The 23,038-nt window shown below is 36.1% G+C and overlaps 1 protein-coding gene across 6 annotated transcripts in view; it reads left to right on the forward strand.

Moving 5' to 3' along the window:
* Nucleotides 1-554: 554 nt before the first annotated feature.
* Nucleotides 555-23,038, forward strand: part of LOC112045610 (myb protein) — a 63,469-nt gene continuing 40,985 nt past the window's right edge. For 2 of the 6 annotated variants that reach the window (XM_052889284.1, XM_052889293.1), the window contains exons 1-2: nucleotides 556-769; nucleotides 2,035-2,148. In XM_052889284.1, coding sequence (XP_052745244.1) covers nucleotides 741-769; nucleotides 2,035-2,148 — 143 coding nt within the window. In that variant the 5' untranslated portion in view covers nucleotides 556-740. Of the gene's footprint in view, nucleotides 770-2,034; nucleotides 2,149-6,206; nucleotides 6,585-23,038 lie in introns of those variants that run through there. The other 4 variants (XM_052889299.1, XM_052889314.1, XM_052889305.1 and 1 more) reach the window with 3 other exon arrangements.

The following is a 23,038-nucleotide window of genomic DNA, read 5'->3' on the forward strand; positions in this document are numbered from 1 at the left end:
CTTTCAGTAAACTAGAAGTTTTTTTAAGCCAGCCAACTACACATATAACGAAACATCGATTCTATTGAAATAGTTTTTAAAAACATGTTGGATCGTTGATCTTAAATTTTGACAGAGTGATAACGTCTAGCGAGGCAGATCACTATTTAATTCGTCTAAGGTCCAAGGCAAACATATCAAAGGGCATAAAATAGTCCCCTTTATGGAACAAGGGTTGAACCTATTTTTTTATTACCATCACGAGCTCGAGTACCACCACCGTGGTTCTTTCAGAAATGGCTTTAATTAAAACACGTCACTGGATTGGCACCGCCTTCAAACTGATCAGAAGGTAGCACATAGGTAAGATGTTATTTTTTGTTTTTTAGTTAATGTTCACCAATGTTCACTTTTAAGGCGTGATATACTCTAAGGACATCCTCCATCATCATGTAGTCTAAGCCTTAGACATAGACAATAATAAACGTACTTCCTGCAAAGATGGCGCGTGACGTTTACAATATTTAATTACAGTACCATTTCACCATCTCTTTCAGACATACGAACTTTCTGTATTTAACAACAAAGATAGCAGATGTGGTGGTTTTGATTGTAACGAATAATAACGAATTGTGGTTATTTTTATTTGAGATTTTATTTATTTTACTAGGTTAATGTGCAATTTAAACTAATTTATGCAAACCCACGCATTATTTATTAAATTTTAAAATATACCTTCAGTTTCTTCAGATAATAACTTTATGGAGAATAACAACAATGCACACTCAAGGTACGAGTAGATATGTGTACGAATGGACTGATCGATAGTGTCGTCATTTCATAACCAAACCAACTTATTTATTTAAGTAAATATTCGAATTTCCTTTTACACTTAGAGACTCGTTGTAAATATGCACAATAAATCAAATTGTTGAGTAGGTATTATAAATTAAGTCTATAAAATTCAATTTTACTATGAGATAGGGGTTACCGTTGAGTAACGTTTTTTCTTCGAATTCGATCTTCAAATATTTAACGGATTTAAATTTTGAAAGTAATTAATTTTTAGTTACGGATATGGATAAGGTATAAAATAATTTTCGACATTTTGTGTTGAATTTTCTGTAAGTCATATGTTTCGATTCTGGACATGTCACTAGTATTTTGTAATAAGTTCAATGTCGAGCGCCATGATTGTTAAATATTACGTAGTACGGCACAAAATCCGATTCTCATTGAAATCCTATTGACAATATTGAGTAAATATAGATGTTAATTAATAATAAGTTTATAGTATTAGTAAATGTATCTAAATATATTTATTGATGTTATCTTAACTTGAGTAAATTGAGGTTATATTGTTTCGTAACTGTGCCATAGCCGAGCCGAGCAGTCGGTGCAGTTAGCAGATTCTAAATCTGTATGTTATTAATCTGTTTAATCATACAAATATAGGTAATGCTCTATTTCCAGAAATATTTTGGTATTTGTACTATAATCGTATTAGTACCTCTCTATGAGCATGAGCCTACATTTTTTTAATTTTTAAGTATTTATTTGTTTTGTTTATCCCCAAATATATATCATATCCAAATATATAAATATATAGCATATATTCCCAATGCCTATCAAAATCCTATCGATAACACTTGGATAATAATATAATACTTAGTTTACGTAGACGTATATAAAAATTACAAACTACTAAATAACTAAAAACTTTTACTAAATTACTTAATTATTTGATAATGGCCGAATATATCTCTATAGAATTTATATTTAAACCTCTAATTAGGATAGTAGGTAGGTACCTACCTAATATCTAATAATAAAACGTAAGGAATCCTAATTGATACAATCATCTCTTTATTTTTAATTGGGTTAAAAGATCAATCACCAAACTCTCGTCAGACATGCGCTTGTAGTTTGCGTGATAAAATAAACAGCATCATCATCAGTATTCAAAAAATACTTTTCTGATATTACAATTGTAGCACATACAATAATTTTAGGCATTAAAAATGCACATTTTTTGTAAAACTAATTTTGTTTTAGCATGGATGATAACGAAAAACCCAAACTCGAGTATCAGATAGGGAGACTAAAACTTCTCCAAGCAAAAATAACATCAGAACAGCAAGAGTTTACTGCAGAAATTAAAGAAGAGCCGTAAGTACCTAGATTTTTAAGTTACAAAATATTATGACAAGAGACGCTAAACTTAACACTGGATTCACAGTGCGGGTGCCGGGTCCATCATTTTGTAGATAGAAAAAAGCTCTCCGAGCAGAGCCCGGGAATTGTAATAGGGTAAAGGATTTTTTTAAATTACATAGAACTCCTCTTCTCCCTTCGTGTTGTTCTCTCTGCCAGACTTACGATCCTATTAGAGCAGCTTTACCTACTTTATTGAATTAGGTTTACTTCTACTGAGGACATCTGGTTGTAAAAAATCATTTTTTTCTACTACTATACTCGCAATACGGTATTAAACCCTTGCTGCAGTGACTTTGGATAGACGAATGGTCGACAATCGCTACTATTTTCTACTCTCTGTTCAAAAATTAATCACTTTCTTTTAAATGGAATAATGCATCTTCATCATCATCATCATCATCATCATCATCATATCAGCCGATGGACGTCCACTGCAGGACATAGGCCTTTTGTAGGGACTTCCAAACATCACGATACTGAGCCAACTGCATCCAGCGAATCCCTGCGACTCGCTTGATGTCGTCAGTCCACCTGGTGGGGGGTCGGCCAACACTGCGCTTACTAGTGCGGGGTCGCCATTCCAGCACTTTGGGACCCCAACGTCCATCGGCTCTTCGAACTATGTGCCCCGCCCATTGCCACTTCAGCTTTGCAACTCGTTGAGCTATGTCTGTGACTTTGGTTCTTCTGCGGATCTCCTCATTTCTGATTCGATCACGCAGAGATACTCCTAACATAGCTCGTTCCATCGCCCGCTGTGTGACTCTGAGCCTTCTTATCAGGCCCATAGTTAGCGACCAAGTCTCGGAACCATAGGTCATCACTGGCAACACGCACTGTTCGAAGACTTTTGTCTTCAGGCACTGAGGAATTTTGGACGAAAAGATGTCGCGAAGTTTCCCGAATGCAGCCCAGCCGAGTTGGATTCGACGGTTCACCTCTTTCTCGAAATTGGACCTACCTAACTGGATCATATGTCCTAGGTATATGTATTCGTCTACAATTTCGAGTGCAGCGTTCTCAACTATAACTGGGTGGAGCGATACATGAGCATTACACATTATTTTTGTTTTGCCCATGTTCATTTTCAGGCCCACCTGTTGAGAAACGCTGCTGAGGTCATTGAGCATGGTACTAAGGTCATCCAGAGTCTGTGCCATGATGACTACATCATCCGCGAACCGCAGTTGAGTGATGTACTCGCCATTGATGTTAATGCCAAGTCCGCCCCAGTCCAGAAGCTTAAAGACGTCTTCCAGTGCGGCGGTAAATAGCTTCGGAGAGATCACATCTCCCTGACGCACTCCTCGCTGCAACTGGATTGGCCTCGTAATCTGATCCTGAATACGGACTGACATAGTGGCGTTTTCGTACAAGCACTTCAACGCTTGCCAGCACAGCCCAGGTTTCCACCGAATCAAAGGCTTTCTCATAGTCCACAAACGCTAAGCATAGTGGCTGGTTATACTCGTGAGTCTTCTGTATAACCTGCCGCAGCGTATGGATGTGGTCTATGGTACTAAAGCCTTTTCGGAAACCGGCTTGTTCGGGAGGCTGGAAGTCGTCGAACCTATTAGCGAGACGATTCGTAATGACTCTCGAGAACAATTTGTAAACGTGGCTTAACAGCGAGATGGGTCTGTAATTCTTCAGCAAGGTGTTGTCACCTTTTTTGAAGAACAGAACCACCACGCTCCTATGCCACGCCTCAGGCGTCGTGCCCTCGTGAATGACGGAATTGAACAATCGCTGAAGGACTTTAAGTATCGGTTTTCCACCCGCTTTCAGGAGTTCTGCTGTGATTCCGTCCTCACCTGGCGCCTTATTGTTCTTCAGTTGTTTGAGAGCCACACTAATCTCGTATAGGCTGACGTCCGGGATATCTTCGGTATAGTGTCGGGTCAACTTGGCTCGCCGCCGCAGCAAATAATTCATAACAGTACAAGCTGACGTTAGTTAATTTTCGATTTATGCTATCCGTTCTTGTCCAGAAAGTAGTTCTACCTCTATGGCATCTAAGGCACTAGATGGTTAACCACCACGATTGGCCGCAGAAGCTACGGTTACGCTCCTTATGCAGCCATTGGCGGGTTACTGTTGATCTTATTCTAATGCTGCCTGTTATTTTGAGCTCGAATAATATGGACATCGAAATCGCGTGCCAAATATCACGTACAAAAGTAGTAGGAAAAAGCCTTATTGAACTGAACGCAACGAAGCATCAACTAATCATAACTGCCCGGTTAGTGATCAGTTGGTAATAGCGGTCTAGTGCGCGACATTCATAAGGATTTTTTTGATCAACATGCTTTTTGAAAATGCCAATTGACGTCGTGGCGTTCTTTTTGATGAATCGATGATGATGAAAATACATCGAGAACTAAGTACCTTAATTAATTAGTGATGGCCACTGCTTTTTGTCGTAGCCGCCCAATGCGCGAGGTGCCTTCACAAAGTATACTTTGAGGGTAGCACTAGTTATTATAACCAAATTTGAAAATCATTGGAACTGTAGGCCTACAGTGTATCAACGATATAATTTCGTGACTTGGGTAATACATTATAGTGAGCTCATATCGAGCTTTTTTGTGTATCCAGCTTTTTTCAAATGCGCCAAAACCGTTATGTGGTCAATTCTCAGTTGTCCAGCTACATCATAACTACTAATGTCGTTCTTGCTCCACTTTTTTAAAAAATGGCATCAATTTTGTCCGTAACAGGGCGACCAGAGCGACGTGTATCATTGATATCAAAATTTCGGGGTGAAGCTGCTTATTCCACAAGTTGTGGAAGTCATTTTTCATATAATTTATATGGCGACTGAGCGTTCGGGTAGCCGCTTCTATACCACAAGCTATGGTCAGTGGCGGTGCTCGGCACATTTCGTAGAAAAAATCTGTACCTCTTTCAAATAAGCCCGCTTCCATCTTAGATTGTATCGTTTAATGCCTAGTTCGGACTACTTTAATGATTTTTGGGCGGACAATTCAAAAATTGTTCGTACTCGACTAGAAAGTAGCTGAACTAGACATTAAGATCAGTAAGGGCTAACTTGTTATTGAATAAAAAAAAACATTTTGTGGTATCACAGACAGATGGATGATGAATATTATTATGGAGCAAGATTTATAGGTATAAAGGCTATTTAAAATTATTTATTTCTTAATTATTAATAAAATATTATATAAACTGAAATAATAAAATTACAAGAAATCTTAAACAATACTTTGGAATGCCATTGCCACGGGACGAGTCAAGTCGGGTGGGACAACGTGCCGGTTTTCTGTACCGAGTTACTGCGGCACTGCGCATAGGGTTGCCAATACTTCTTCAGAAAAAATAGTATTTTTCAGAATAAGTTACAAAAAATAGATTACTCTTAAATAAAATACTGTATTTTGTGGAATAAGCAAAAAAATAGACGTTTAATTTTATAAAAACTATATTTATTAACACATTTTGCATTTTCTTAGATTGTTTGTCAAAAATAAGTTAAACAGGGTGTCCCGTAAATATTACGACATACTTTACAGGGTGACAGCTGACATCAAGGCCTACTGAAATAATGCAATATAATATGTTAGCTGAAATTTTACGGTTTTTATATTATATTGATTTTTGTACAAAATACAAAAATCCCTACCTACATTGCAATTTAGTCATACCATGTGCTGAATTTTATATAATATTTACGGATAGCATGTATATTTTTTCAGATTTAGTTTTTAATTTATTGCTGAAAAAATTAAAACGAAAGCTGATTTTTTACTCATTTGTTCATTTAAAGTTTGGAACACAATAAGATAAAGTTCGTATATGCTATTGCGTCTGTCAAAAATTAATTTATTATGTTTTAAAATTGAAAGATTTGTTTGTTAGATCTCACTGTTGAATTTAGAGCATATTTTTGCGTGCTATATATTTTTGAAAAATATAGTACGCAAACCCGAAAATTAGTACAATACAATACAATAGTACGATTAGCAACCCTAACTGCGCCCCCGGCCTCATTCGCTCAGTCAGGAGTCAACACCTGTTTGGCTCCGCACGCGTTCTGCGGTAGAGATTCAATATTCAAATCACATCCGTCTAAATAAAATAAAAAAATAGATAATTGTCTATTACCTAAGTTTTGGCGCGAAAACAACTTTTTTTAACCTACCTTTATAATGTCAAATTGCTATGTTTCGATAAGTTTCACAGGCGATCTGCGATGATTGTAAGGTCGAGTTATGATAAGGGTGGTTAATTTCGTCACACGCCTATTTATTTATTAGTGTTTAAGCGATGCAATATCAAAGTAATGAAGAGGACGACTTGCAATATCGGATTTTCGGTGAATCCTTCAACTTACCAGTCGGCAACACTAGAGCCGGCCGCCGTAGAAAGTGAGTTTACTTTTTATTTCTCATAATAATATACTACGGTTACCTCGTGTGCTCAGTATTACAATAATATACCGGTGTGTTTTTGGAAGTAGACTGTCTCGGGTTCGATTTCTGCTGCAGGATTTTTTTTTAAATTTTATTAAGCTTCAAAAATTTGCATACATTGCCGCTCCAAATCAAATAATCAAGTTTCAAAACAACATCTCATACCATTATTTTGTATGTACCTGTACTAGCAGACGTCCGCTACTTTGCCCGCGTGAAACTCTTAGAAAGTCAGAATATCACACTATGCACTGTTTTGTTTTTTAGTCAATGGGATTATGCAGTGTTTTCTATGCAAATTTCCCAGGTGGCTTGACTTTTTCCGACAGTTATCTTAATAAATTTATCAGATTTATAGGATTTTTTTTATCAGGATTTTGTACTCCAGGAAGATATTTTTTTTATCTTTTTTGTGTTGATAAGGATGGAAGTTTTATCTGTCTTTTTTAACGCCAGCCACATACTGTTATTTCTTCCATACGTTCCTATAAACATATTTCAATATGTTTTTCACAGCCCACATCCCTCAGAGCACTGCAGACTTGATAGTATGAATTATACTTGACGGTATGTGGCTGGCATAAGACTGACTGAGTAAAAACATTATACATTGTTAGTGTTCACCTTGACCACACAAATTGTCCATAAATATAAAAGTGGGTATGGTTCATCATCACCATTATGAACCTTTTTAATCACCCATGGTTGTCCTTATATAAGAGGGGATATGTAGCTTGGGCCCTTACACTGCTCCAATGCAGGTTGGTGAGCAAGGGTATTATTGATATTTTATGAAACACAGCTAAAACTTATGTTATACAATGCCAGAATATGCCCGACTGGTTTGTAAGTCCCTTACTACTAGAGTTTAGATCGTGCCACATTGCAAGAACCAGCTTATGACTAAAGTGTTTTAAGGTAGCATGGGTACAGTGACAGCTCTTGAAAGTTTGCCGTGATTCACAATAATAGTACATATTATAAACGTCATACAGGCAACTGTCACCGGCTAGAGTTTGGTTCGTGCCATATTTTGGCTGGTGGGAGGCTTCGACTGTGGCTAGTTACCACCCTACCAACAAAGACATACTGCCAAGAAATTGCGATGTTGTGTGTAAACCGAAAGGGGTGTGGATTGTCATCCTCCTCCAAACAAGTTAGTCTGCTTCCATCTTAGATTGCATCATCACTTACCATTAAGTGAGATTGCAGTCAAGGGCTAACTTGTAAAGAATTAAAACAAAAAAAAATATTGCAAGTACTAGCTTATTACTAAAGTGTTTTCAGATAACATGGGTATGGTGACAGTTAGTTTCACTCTTGAAACTTTGCAGTGATTCACGATACTAGTACATATTATGAACGTCATACAGGCAACTATCACTGTTCCCATGCTATCTGTAAAATACTCTAAGGGCCATAGTTGGGCATACAAAATGCATGATAAATTTATATAAATAACAGTTACAATAATTTCAATTCTAAAAAGGTTGCCTAAAGTTGTCCCCTAAGGAAATAATACTGTATAATTTATTATATATGTAGTCCTTAAGAGATTGTGATGACCAGACATTTTGTAAAACTTTATCAGGCTCCCTATATAGCACCTACCATAGATTAGTATAGTAAGGTAACTATATAGTTCTTCGCTGGACACTCTTTATCTACATCCTTTGAAGGGTTGCTACCATGACACAAACTCTCTAGTTACCATACTTACCAATAATAGGAGCATGCACTAAATAACTTTCAGCTATTATAAAACAAGAAATACTTGTATAGTGTTTTATCTAAATTGTTGATAAGTTGATAACACAAAAAGTTTGTTATGTAATTGATTATAGTAATGTTAATGTAGCACATGCAAAGTATATTATATACAGTAATCATATTTATTATTATAATAGGTGTCAAAAAAGATTCAACTTGAAGTTGCAAGTTGCAATGTCCTCATCATCAGCCTAATTTAATGCCCCGTTAAAGGGACAGGCATCCATCCTTATAGGACAGGGGTTATGGAGCTTAGAGTCACTATGTTGCTTCAATGCGGGTTGGTTGGAACTGATTGAGACTAGTTGTTAGTCAGTCAGTAACATGCTGTAAGTGTATTGATTTCCTAACTCTAGCACAACAATTTTCACTGAATTTTTAACTTTTCTTAGAGGAAAGAAAATTCCAATGTTTCACAGCCAGTCGCAATGTAAAATGTAATAATTGTCAAACAACTCTGCTGAATTGGCTGAATGTATCTTTCAAATACACTGAGATAACGAATTACCCAGTGGCAGGATTTCAGACTTCATTCCTACCTTGGTAGTACTGTACTTGTGTGCCGTATTTTAAAAAGTAGTATAATATTAATTTAATATTGTCAACCCATATTCAGCTCACTGCTGAGCTCCAGTCTCCTCTCAGAATGAGAGGGGTCAGACTAATAGACCACCACGCTGGCCCATGCGGATTGGCAGACTTCACACACGCAGAGAATTAAGAAAATTTTCTGGTATGCAGGTTTCCTCACGACGTTTTCCTTCAACGTTTGTGACACGTGATATTTAATTTCTTAAAATGCACACAACTGAAAAGTTGGAGGTGCATGCCCCGGACCGGATTCGAACCTACGGCTTCCAGAATCGTAAGGCAGAGGTCATATCCACTAGGCTATCACGGTTTTTTTTTAAAGTACAAAGTATAATAAAAAAATTATATTCATAGTAAAATATTCTTACTGAAGTGGAGAAACAATTTTCGGTTTAAACATAGGTATCAAGTAATGTAATAGGTATGTCAACTATATCAAAGATGCCGGTTGTTTCAATGGCCAAATTTGAATAAGCTGCGACCTTCAACTCGGCTGGTTAATCCCGCGTGCTCTCGTGGACCTTGAAACGCGCCAAGGTCCCGCGTTCAATGCCTACTAACATAGAGATAAAGCCTTTGCAAAGTATCACATCCGATTTTCGTGTAAGCATGCGCGGTATTCCGACAAACGATGCTTCAAACAGTCGAAGTTTCAAACACAGATCCTTTTAAAAAGCCGGCTTCGGGAGCAGTAACATACCTAACGTTTATTTTGTTTGTGGATTTTTTAGTGTTTTGCTGAAAAATACTATATTGTAGGTCTTAGACGCTCGCAACTTCCGTCTGTGTGGAATTTAGACTTTATAGAATGAGTCTCGATATTAATAAACGACAAACAATGTGGAGGGATGACGGTCACATTAGTAGAAGTACGTTTAAGCAATTGAACAAAAGAGTAGATCATCATCATCAACCCATATTCGGCTTACTGCTAAGCTCCAGTCTCCTCTCAGAATGAGAGGGATTAGTTATAGTCCACCACGCTGGCCTAATGCGGATTGGCAGACTTCACACACAGAGAATTCAGAAAATTGTCTGGTACGCAGGAGGCAAAGGTCATATCCACTGGGCTATCACGATGTTTTAAAATCAATGTCAAAATCATCATCATCATAATCATTAACAGCCGATGGACGACCACTGCTGAACATAGACCTCTTGCCAGGGGCGTAGCTACCGCTGTACCCGCCGTATCAATGATACAGGGCCCCCAGGCTCCAGGAGCCCCTTAAGTGTGAAAGCAAAAATTAGTAAAATTTAACCCACAATCTCATAATTTGGTGCTTCCCGTAGAAACAACTGCTATAGAGATTTTTGGGAATTGCCACTCGTCTATTGGGCCCCCCAACTAACTTTGATACAGGGCCCCTCCAAGCCTAGCTACGCCACTGCCTCTTGCATGGACTCCCAAAACAACAGTTTCTAGCCGCTAGCATCCAGCAGTTCCCTGCAACCTTTATGTCTTTATGTCTTTGGTCCGACTTCACTGCGCGACACTGCGCTTTCCGTTGCGGGGTCGTCTTCCCAGCACTTTGGGACCCCAACGTCCATGGGCTCTTCGAACTATATGGCCTGGCCATTGCCACTTCAGCTTCGCGACTCCTGAGCTGAGGTTGGTCGGTGACCATGGTTGTTCTGCAAAATAAAAATAGATATTGAAAAATAAAAATTCTACATTATAAAAAATATAAGAAGAATAAAAAATCTTGGAGTCATTTTTGGACGACTAAATAAAGAAAGATATTTAAAATTAAACCTTGTAGGACAATTTTAAGAGAGCATAATTGTTATCGGACTCATCAAAGTCTGGAAAATGGCTTGGAAGGAAAACGCCACCATGGATCGCCTTGTTCATAGTTTTGTCCGACTCGCCGTGAATCACACACACACAGTTTAAATCATTAATAAATATTTTATTCCTGGGCCCAAGGACTACCATGTGCTTAACAAACAAAGCGTGTGGTAATGACAAGGAGATGATGATGACACATGGATGACACACAGGTACTTGGAAAATTGGCTAAAGGGCATTGGAAAAACAATCATGAGCAAGAGTCTCAACTACCCTTTAAACTTGCCATTAGAGGAAAGTAATTCCTAAAGTTTCTTAATTAGGAATCGAACACGGGTTCTTCAAATAAATGGCACAGCTCACAGCTGCGTTATAGTGGTGCTTGCAAATTTCTTCAACATGGCAGACATGAATGAAGTCATCATTCATTTCATTAAATACAAGAACACGCATTATTTGTCGTGGTATTTCCGGCCGTATATTAAACGAGTTTTGACAACAATCCAGTCCCTGAATTCTAATAAGCCGGCCATATTGACTACTACGAGTGCCCCCCTATGGTCCATTGGTTAATGTTTTTTTTATTGTTTATTTTTAAAAAACCTCAGTAAATGTTGGGAGTTAGGAAATTGACAGTGTTGCTACATTATCCTGCCTAGGAGAGCACTTTAAGCCATTGGTCCTGCATCCATGTTTACGATTGTCTCAGTGTGGTCAATCGTTTTTTGTTCCTAATAATGTTAAGAGCATAGACGTATTAAATCAAGGGCTGGTTTCACCTCCATAAAAGTAAACATTTTTCCGAAAAGCTTTCGTGCAGATTTCGAGGAAGCTTTGGCATTTTCAAATAGGTGCTGAGTAGATTGACTGTATGTAACCTATAAGGTAAAGTGTGTAAAATTCCATTTTGAAAATCATTTGGCCACTAGAATGCCACATTATTTGTGAGTGTTCTAGGCTTTTTTACCCCCGTATTCTCAATTGTACGGAAACTACGCAGGTGAAACCGCAGGGTGTCATCTAGTATATTATATACCCGTATAAATACTGTATGTTAAATAATCTGTATACTGTGGGCTATGCATTTCTAAATTTTTCCATTGCACGCCACTGCGGTCATAGATAATTGCTAGTATTAGTTGCATCTGCCTATTGCATTGCATAATATTAAATTAATTGCAGTAAGTACATCGTCAATTATTTATTTGCAGCTGAAAATCACAAATGTAAGTAATAAAACTGTCCCAAGGCTTTTGACTTACATCATAAAAAGCCCTGTAAAAGCCTACTTCCATTCAAGTATACGCATTCAAAAATTCAGGCTTTTTAAAACAAAAACTGCACTTCGTTCCCATTATAGCTGCACTTAATTACTATCTTTTCATGTGAGAACAAGTACAAACAAGTTGCTTTGACCGCGCAACCCCTCTTTCCCTAGAGGTAAACGACCAACATCGGAGGGTGGCACCCCCAAAGGTTCGATGCCGTGCCTTAATTGCCTCACGTGTATCGGCAGATGGCAGTCAAGGTGCGAGCCAGGGATGACCTTTGCTAACTTATCGATGAATTTTATTCTCATCGATAAGCATGTTACGTACTAGCGTGTTGAATAGAGCAGCTGCTAAATTCATGCGATATAGTTTATGTAAGTTTTATATGAAGAAAATTTAAAGGGTTAATTATGATAATAAAGAAATTGATATAGTTTAAAATATTTAAAATTCCACCTCATAAAACGTAGTTAACATGATGTAAGAGACCACACGTGGCACAAATATTATTACTAAATGTATTTTTTATTCATTACCGACATCATTATTATTAATTAGTACTTATAACCAGTTTAGGTTTTAACAAAAAACTTACAAAAAGTAGTTATAAGCTCGCATTATTTATTTTGACTTTGATATGTGTCTTCAGTATTTATTTTATGTGTTTCTATTCACATTGATCTTAAGTTAGGTATATTAAAACGCAGGAGATCTCTACTTTTCAATCGATAGTATAGATCTATTAGCTACTGTTTGTGGCTTCGTTCCAATAGAATTCACTTCTTGTCTCTAGTAAACACTATTTCTTTCTTGGAATTTAATTCATATAATAAACCATTTCTTTTCTGTGTGAAATGTACACTTTGTTCTTTTCTGTTTCCCTGAAAATAGGAACTATACCTAATACATTTTTTTTTTGATTTCGTGATGCTCGGCTAAGTAGTCAAAAGCGTAATAAAGAAACTAATTTAGCTTTGAATGATAAGTATTTAATTTTCAACTGGTACATATACAGCTTTTCCAAAAAGTCAGGTAGTACGGATATCGATAAACGACAAAGTATCGATAAAGGATTGTCGCCCATCCCTATCTAACTATTCTATGAATACACAAGTAATTGGGGTGGCAGGACGCGACTTTCACACGACACAAATGCATCTATTGCACTAGTCGCTGCAATAACACTGAAAATTATAGCTATACGCTTCATAAACATTCCTCTTCAACATTTTTTGCCGCGTTCGTTGACATTTTGCTAAGGGTTGAATACTGAGGCCTTTTTAGCCTATAAAGTCACTTGGTTTGATACTGTTAAAACAGGACTTGATGTATCTACATAATATAACATGTATTATCTTAAGCACATCAATCATGAACACGCAATTTTGCTGTCAAAGTGAGCATTCTTTTGATGGTCCATTAAAAATAGGCTGAGCAATAAAATTGTGGACGTCTACAGAAAAACTATTCCATCGGTCACAAAATGGCACACTTTGTTAACATTCTTAGATCATACCTCCAAAATAAAAAATGTGGCATACCTATTTAAAAGTGTACGGTTTTTTGGGGTCACTTTAATGATGGTGCATTTATTCATCGTTGTAGCTCCCTGCATTTTAAAAAAATTTTTTTTTTAATGTGTTTTATCCTTGCAAGTTTTTACCATTATACCACCACTGAGTAGTGTATTGCTGCGTTGCAGTCTGAAGGGATGTTACAGGCACATGCAAGGCTTAACACTTATGCCTCATATCAAAAGATTTCTGCCTTTTTATTGTAGGCAGTGTTCCTAAAGAACCCTTGAGTTGTGTTGCTCTGGTGCTGATGGCTTATCGCTTACCATCAGGTGTGTCAATTTATTCCTGTCAACTATCATTATGAAAAAAAAAACAAAATAAGTAGCTAAATAAGTAATGCTAAGTAAATGCTGATAATATTTTCTTATGGAATACATTCTTCGTTTTTTATGATGTCACATAGATATAGACACTTTGGAGTAATTACATTACATTTTAGATAACAAGTAAAAATCTATGGAGGCCCGATTGCCCATAGGTCTTTATTCGTAGAAACAAGAACCCATAGGCAACGTATGTTATAAATTAATACATATAATCATATCTATTAAATCATATAAATCTAACATAATATTCTATTACGATGGCAACAGGCAAATCTATTTGATAATAATATTCAAGACCTTACGTCACGTGGTAGCTCTACTAATTTTTTGTTCTCTATCAAAAAGCCATTGAATAGACCAGCTGTTTTGTAGCCCGCTAGAAGAATTACACTTACAATACGGCGGGGAGCTTAAGAAATTGGTCCCTCCATTTATTTTTTCTTGCGTTTTTGAACAAAGTCCGCGCGACGCTAGTTTGTTTGAATGTTACGGATTCGCAATGGGTTTTTTGTTATAAACTAACGTTACATGGGTAAAATCTTGTATAAGTGTCAAAAGTTCATCAAATTTGCCGATTTTTTAAAAATTTATATTCATGCGAATAAAAACTACACCCTAAAAATATATAAGTATAAAATAGGTTTACTGTAAAAAAGTAACTAACCATGGAAGTTTTTTCATTACCTTACCCATAAAGCAAAACTTTAAGCTTTAATGGCTGTATGGTTAGGGGATTAGTCTAACCGAAGTATGTTTTTTTTTAAATAGTGACGTGACAAGCCCACCAGCAGAGCACTAGGATTATTAAGTATCTCTGTGTAACATTCAAATAAATTGAGTCATTACATCGTTTTTCATTGAAATATTTTACCGCAAAAAATGATCCGATTTTAGCTATTCACATGCTCAAGTTTGTGTTTACTTAGTTTATGTAATTATGCCAATATAGGTATTATTTTGTATAAATAACTTTCGTTTTTTACGAATAAATGAAATTAAGATAATTATTATGCTAGCCACAAACGGTCAATTATTCTCACGTTTCTGTAGCACCCACGACTATAATTGATCGTGTGTTGGTTACTGTGTACATGACTTGTATAGTATACCGCGTGAGTACTGCCGTTTGCTTTTTAGAAACGTGAGAATAATTGACCGTCAATGGCGACCTTTATAGGCACTATTGTTCGTCTCCGTTCTCCTCGTTCCTTATCGCGTCGAAAATGTGATGCGCTATTGACATATCTGATAGTATAAAATCTTTGTGTATATAAAGGTAAATGCCTATTTAACGTTTCTTGACTAACTACTTATCTAATGTAGGGAATAACCGGATACAGACTATCATTATGTTGGCTGTATCCAGTTTCTCATTACTTATATTATTCCCCATGATTGACGTGCGAAGAAAATTGTCGTGTACACAACTAATACCGTGTAACTTGAATAGGGACGTATTTCCTATACATATAACCTTTGAGTGCTTTACCTCCTGTTTATATATTTCTTATTTTACTTATTATATTAATTTATTGGAAATATTGTTCGTTCGTTAATTTATGTAAGCTTACTTTATCATCGTTGTCGTTATTAACCCATATTCGGCTCACTGCTGAGCTCGAGTCTCCTCTCAGAATGACAATGGTCCACTACACTGGCCAAATGCGGATTGGAAGACTTCACACACGCGGATAATTAAGAAAATTCTCTGGCATGCAAGTTTTCTCACGATGTTTTCCTTTACCGTTTGAGACACGTGATAATTAATTTCTTAAAATGCACACAACTGAAAAGTTGGAGGTGCACGCGCCGGACTGGATTCGAACCCACACCCTTCGTAATCGGAGGCAGAGGTCATATCCACTGGGCTATCACGATTGGAAACAAAATTACTCTTTATTTTTACATTTAGTATCTCAACGATTCTAGGTTGTATGGAAACTTCACCGCTTCCGTTCTGTCTTTGTTGTGAAGGATTATATGACTATGTGCGCTGTAGCAAGGTGCGGGTGACAGTTCGTTTTACTTTTGTCGCGATAGGTACACGATATCCGTATTGTGAACGCCATGAGGCAACTGTCACCCGCACCGTGCTACAGCGCACATAGTATAACAGAAGTAGAAGTCTTGAAACTTGTGATGTGAGTGTACTGCCGGTCAAACCTTATCTATAACACATGCTAACCGCATATGGCCAGCTTTTGTATGCCACCTTTTTATGCGGGCAGGTTCTATGTCTTAGTATATTCCTTAAGAACCCCTATAATGATAATATTTTTACTGTTAGGTTTATGATAATTTTTACTCGTTCCATTGCCGCATGTGGGCTCTTTGAAAGACATTTTTATCGCGAGTGTTACGTAAGTAGGCATTTTGTTTACAAAACATCGCCAAAAAGCATTTTTTACTCTTTTGATACGTCAGAAGGAATTCCGTGGAATAATATTATTCGATACGGCCAAGAAGAAATAAAAAAATACTCGATTAGTTTTATAATCAAGTACCAATGGGTTACGTCATTGACATAAAATTAAATATTACATGGAAGCGTATTCCGACCATATGGCAACTCTTTAAATAAAATCGATTTTATCCATTTGACCTGCATACTGCATTTATAATTTTCGATATTAGCAATTTTTGTTCCCCTCTATAAAATGGCTGCTTCAATTTCCGCCTAAAACTTGTAAAGTTTTTTGTGTATGTACGTACCTGTACCTATATAATAAAAAACTTGTTTTGACTTATTTTTATATAATATACTATCTGACGCGCGGTTTTACCCGCGTGGTTCCCGTTCCCGCAGGAATACGGGGATAAAATAAAGCCTCAATAAATGGGCTATCTAACACTGGAAGAATTTTTCAAATCGGACCAGTAGTTCCTGAGATTAGCGTGTTCAATCAAACAAACAAACTCGTCAGCTTTATATTAGTTTAGATTTCTTACGCCGTAGAAGTAGGTGCGAGAGGATTACCAGCAAAATCTCTCTATAACTTGCTTAAAGACCTTGGCCTCTCTAGAAGTGCAGCTAGTTCTATATTAGAACGAGTATCCAAAGCTGCTCTAATAGGATCTTACCAAATTTGGATAGGTAGGGAGAACAACACGAGCAGAGAAGGGGAGTGTTGATCGATCGTCAAGGAATTCCTTAACCCTACATCCAGTAGTCACAAGTCCTGGACTTTGCTTGGTGTTTTTCTCTCTACCACGCGATGGACCCGGCACCTGCACGGTGAATCCATGGAATGCTAAGATATTCGTCTTTTAATAATATTTATTTATCTCTTTTTAATTACTAGGCTTATTTTTTAACTACCTTATTTTTATATGAAAGGGTACCTTTTCAACTACAAACGCGTGTAATTGTTACAGATTACATCAATTAACTTAATTTATTCCTGTTAATGAGAATCAGTTAGGTACTAACAGGCGTGACCGTCATATTGCACGTGTTTTCTGCTCTGATGATCCGAAGGGGCACTGTGGGAATTTAACAGCCATCTAGAGAACTGGTGGTTCGTTTGTTTACGTTTACCATGAGTACGATGACCTATATTGTGTTGAGATGAACTTCTGTCGGCCAATTCACTAATTTTAACGTATGTTACCTAATTATATTGTTAACATCAAAAATCACAATTTGAACTGGGTAATGTCGTCTACCTACTCTTAATATCCACGAAAGGTTGTCAGTTGGCACCGTTTGTCATTTTTACTTAAATCACAGAATACATAATTATGTACAAGTATACAGGGTGCTCGGGAGTATTTCCCATAACTTCAAGATGTTGACGAGTCCACTTATAGGAGCCGAACTGCATAAATAATTTTAGTTCCTTAAACATATTAAATTAATTTTCGGTAAAGAGAGTTACCCTAGAGTTTTAGGAAATACTCCCCAGCACCCTGTATAATATAACCGCAATTTAGATCAGTTAACATTTAATAAATCGTGACTTAAGAATTACTAAAAATAGCCATTTGTTCTTTTTCGTATACGTCCACTAGCATACGTCAAAGTTAGTGAATTGGTCTGCACCTATCACGAGATCTATTTGTAAAATGTTATTGTTACTTTTATTATCAGCAAGCTAAGCATGTGATAATGTTTTAGTTTATAGTGACAAATCTTAGCAAAAAATCAAAAGTTTTTGTGAGAACATTTTAATAGTCTGCATTTTATTAAGGAAAAACATTTAGCAATAATATAAACCTCTAGATTATTATTATATTCCAAAGAAGCAATCAACTCATCTAAATTTTTCTAAGCCACCGAACAATGCATTTCAGATATCTTATGCTCTACATACGGGGTCAATACACTATGGTATATTCAAAACAAATGTAGCATCATCCCCTGTGAATCCCATAACAAAAATTTGTACGGAGACTACATGCATGCCTGTCCCTTTTGTCCAAGCATATGCATGGCCTCCCCTGTTTTTTAAAACGTGGGAATCCATACTTACCTGTAACTACATGTCAACATTTGAACCTTACTCAGACAATGTTGTTATTGAAATGTGGGGTATATGCTTACATTGCTTACACACCCCCCTATATATTCATTATTACGGTAGATGCAATAAATTACAATCAGGCCGATTGGTTCGTTTCATGCGTGATTAAATTATGTTTATAGGTGATATACTGATTATACTTAAATTAAATTTGGTGATATAAAATGTAGTTAATTTGCGTTATTCCTTTTTCATTAATTAATCTTATAACCTTTATTACTGAGGGAAATTAATGGTCTGGTCCCTTATAAATGTATGTTCCACTGTTCATTAACAAAAGCCTGATATAATATAATATAATATCCTATCCTGATCTACATACACTTATGTAGATCAGTCCTTAGTAGAATAGTCTTCGTAGTATACGATTTGGACGCATTACATAAGAAGTAATAAATATAACCAAATCCATGACGTGAACGATTATAAAAATCGTTCACGTCATGGATAAAATTAAGTTTTAGGTTATTTCATTTTTAAATGTAAAAGGAATAACCTAAAACTTGTTGCAGTAATCTCTGATCTACCTATAATAATTAGACCAAAAAACCAAGTTGGTACAATTGCCACAAGGATGTATTGTTAGGAAATTGCTAGGACTGTCAGTATAAGGGAACCCCGTGTACTTTAAACCTGATTTTTAATAAAGGTGTTTGCAAGGTATACGAATCTATTGAGAGGGTATGAAAGTCATAATGGACTCCAGAAAGTGCATTGCCCCTTGAGTTTTTGTATGACCGTACTCCATATTTCAATGACTTTAATGCACTTCGGAGCCTGGAAATGCTATATTTTGAGACTTCGTCGTAGAATTGGTTAATGTACTTGTACTTTCAAGTAATCTGATAAAAATTAGAACTGATAGTTGCACACTTAAGTAATGCTGTTATTAAAAGTGCTGGTAGCTCCACGGGTAAGGGGAAATAAAACTTAAGAGGTCTAGGGATCGATCCCCACCCAGTGATCTACTAGATCGACTATTATCGTACTGAAATTACCTCATTTTGAAAATAATGAACATTAAGCATTTTTAAGTCAGAAATTATTCGTCATAATAAAAACACCCTGATGTCTTCGAATTCGCTTGTAGGATCTTCGTCATACCATCTCGATTATTAAGCCAGATTTATAACTAAAATAAACCGCGTTAATCGGTTATTTTAGAAGATACGATGTCAGAAACAAACAAATACAAAGATAGACAGGTCAAACTTATAATACCCCTCTTATTTACTTTAAGGACACTTGAAACATATACAGGATGTACGTATATCAGGTATAGTAAAATCGAGTAACTATCAGTTTGTCCCATAACATTAGAACAACACAGCCGACCTTTTATAAATAAATCAACGAAACAGTTCCAATTATAATCGCTTTTACATTGGATACACCCAGGAAGATATCCTTTATCAAACAAAAAAGAGATATAAACACGATTAGGGTTACGTATAAAAGTATTTCTAGTAATTGTAATTTTTGATGATGGAATCTTATTGGTATTTATTTTTGTTTGTATATTTACTAATATATTTGTAAAAACCCGTGATCTTCTTGATTGTAATTAGAAGGCATTGTCCGAGAATAGTCCTAAAATAAGAAAATATTATTGCAAAAATAGTTTACGCTTAAATACGCGAAACGCGAAATATGAATTATGTAGTTTATTAAGAATAATAAACTACATAATTCATATTTCGGTATACACATGTCTGTATGGTAATGTAAAATGTAAATACAAAATGAAGTTTTTATTTAGTTAGTTGGGCTAGTTTATCTCGATATTCTCTCGGACCCTGAAAGCTCGCGGGTGAAAGTATTAAATCGTGGGCATTTTCATTTTAAAGTCTGGATCATTTGATGTCTTTGTTAAAAGAAATAAGGTATTATGTTCAATTCAGCCTATCAATTCTTATGATATTATGCGGAACCTATGATATGTAACAAAGGTTCGTCCTAGACCCATCGGAGCAGCTGTGCGAACATTGTGTGGGGGCGCAGATGGCGCGTGCACTCCCGCATTTGAATTCGATCGATAATTCCGTAATACTTTATTATATGTACAATAACATGTTACTTGTAGATAATTTGGACTTCACTTACATGGTTTGAGAAAAAATTTGCACTATCACATCTATAGGACTATCACATGTTACATATTTTAGTTAAATTTGTATACAAACTCTTTTGTTAAATAAGATCTGTCAGTCTGTCTGCTGTTGGAAAACAGTTTTGGTTAAAATCTTTCTTCTGAACTGAAACAACAGAAAAACCAACAAATGAATTAACAGTTGCACTATTTTAAAAATGTTTCAATTTATCTTTACAGTCATAAATCATTCTTTCTAGCTTTTCTTTGCAGAAGAAAGCAGAGATTTTTACATCTCTAAAAACTGATATTACTATGGCTTTATTATTTAAGAATCTTTACTTTAAACTTCCATATTTTATTAACTCGTTAAGAATTGAAGAAGATAAAAGATATTCAGTTAGCCTTATGTTATATTCATTTTAATTTATTGCTTGGCATGCACTGAATAACTATGACTGTTTTTCAAATCATACCAAATTAATTTACCTCCTATCAAAATAATTTCTCTAATAAATGTGCTATTTCTCTACCTTTGCAGCTGGCAAATCCCTTCGACACATTAACGCTAAAAATCGGTTCTGTGAAACTCATTATTGATTATGGAACCGATCTATTAATTTATAGCTGTTAATCAACATTATCACTAAAAGGTCCATTAAAATCCGATAAAAGTTAACAAAAGAGGGCAAGGGAACCGTTCGGAATCTAATTTTGTATAATTGGCGAACACGTTGGCGGACGATATCGGGCAAATTCGATTGACACGTGCTTACCAGATGGGCTTATCACCTGCCCAAGACACTACTCGCTACACGATTCAGACTGCATTCTTCGCCACTCAACTACCGGTCGATGCACCGCGAATTTTTTTGATTATTCCAAAGTGAATGCGAAAATTTCGGCCCTTTAAAGGAGTCCAAGCTGGTTTATATTTAATTAGTTGTCTCCAGACATTCAAAATTTAACGTATGAACGTTTTCGTTTGTCTGAATCTTTGAGAATTGCATTTTACTTCAATTTCTTGTCTTTACTGGCTTTGGTCTAATGGTAACCATGGTTACCACCCTACTGGCATAGACGTACCGCCGAGTGATTTAGCATTCCAGCGGGATGCCGCTTAAAAACCGTCAAAGATATTTATGGGTAAAATAAACTCGTACGTCCGCTTCCATCTTAGACTGCATCTTCACTCACATCAGGTGAGATAGCAGTCAAGGGCCCATTGATAAAAGAAAAATCCGTTTAGTTTAAGGGACTGAGTTTTCTATCCTTTATTAATTGTTCCATTGTTGTTGTTTGTGTTCTTAATCCTTTAAGTTTGAGTTCGATAAAGATGGAGAAGACAAAGTTGCGGAGCCAAAAATAGCACATATGGTAGCGGATTTAGTCTGTCATCCATTAGTGATATATGTGGCAGCACGAATTCGCGATAATATGATAAACTGTTTCAAATTGTTCCGTGGCGCTTCGTGTTGGAACAATGACCTCAAACAATAAATACAAGAGGCCCCTCCGCGTTTACGATTGCCTTGTGCTATATTTCAGAAACACTCGACTACCATGCTGAATGTAATATTGCTAGTCCCTATTTTATTCAGCGCAAAGCAATGCTTCTACCTCGATTTCCTTTGATGTTTTGTTGTCAGTCTTAGATAACCTGATACAAGTCCAAGTTTATTGAATTCATACCCCTGACTGGTTTCTATGCCATCATACCCTACATCTGTTGGCGATAGCTCTTCTATAAAAGGGTAGAATTTAGCCATGGCCAAAACGCTTCAATTTCTAAAATATAAAGTTCTTTTGCTAAAGTGTTTTAAACTCATACAACTACGAGCTTACAACTTGTTAAGGAATCTAAATTGCCATTTCATTGGGCAGATGTTTTACGTAGTCTAAAAAATACTTATAACATTGCTTGCAATGGAAAATATTTTTATCGTCTTTAAAGGAAGAGGTTCTTTATATATCTTAGTAATATATTTTAATGTATGCGACACTGATGTATGGATAAATTTTTTAATTGATTTTCGTTTAATTAACCTTTTCAGATAGAGGAAGCTCTGCTGAAGCTATACGCTAAATACGCTAACTTAATGACAAATATTAGCACGTTCTATAATACTGCTTGTAAGCGATACCTTCATATAGCTTAACCTCAGTGGATAAAAGCTCAGATCGAATAGTTTTGACAAAAGAACAGTAACTTTCACTTTCTTCAACCTTCAATAAATTAGCACGGTACACATAAACTGAAAATACAAGCTAAAAATCCAATTGCTTATTATTTACTATGTAGAGTTGATTCAAAAGACTGCAAAAAATCTCAATTCTGTTTCAATAACAAGAAATAATTATTAAAATTTCTATGTTCCCACAATAGCTTGCAGGGTAAATTCATTAGGGCTTTCTCTAAACACCTTTCAGGCGCGTGCTGCTACACATTATTGAAAGACGATAATAAGGG

The sequence above is a fragment of the Bicyclus anynana genome, chromosome 2 (genome assembly GCF_947172395.1).
Source record: "Bicyclus anynana chromosome 2, ilBicAnyn1.1, whole genome shotgun sequence".
NCBI classification, from domain to species: Eukaryota; Metazoa; Arthropoda; class Insecta; order Lepidoptera; family Nymphalidae; genus Bicyclus; species Bicyclus anynana.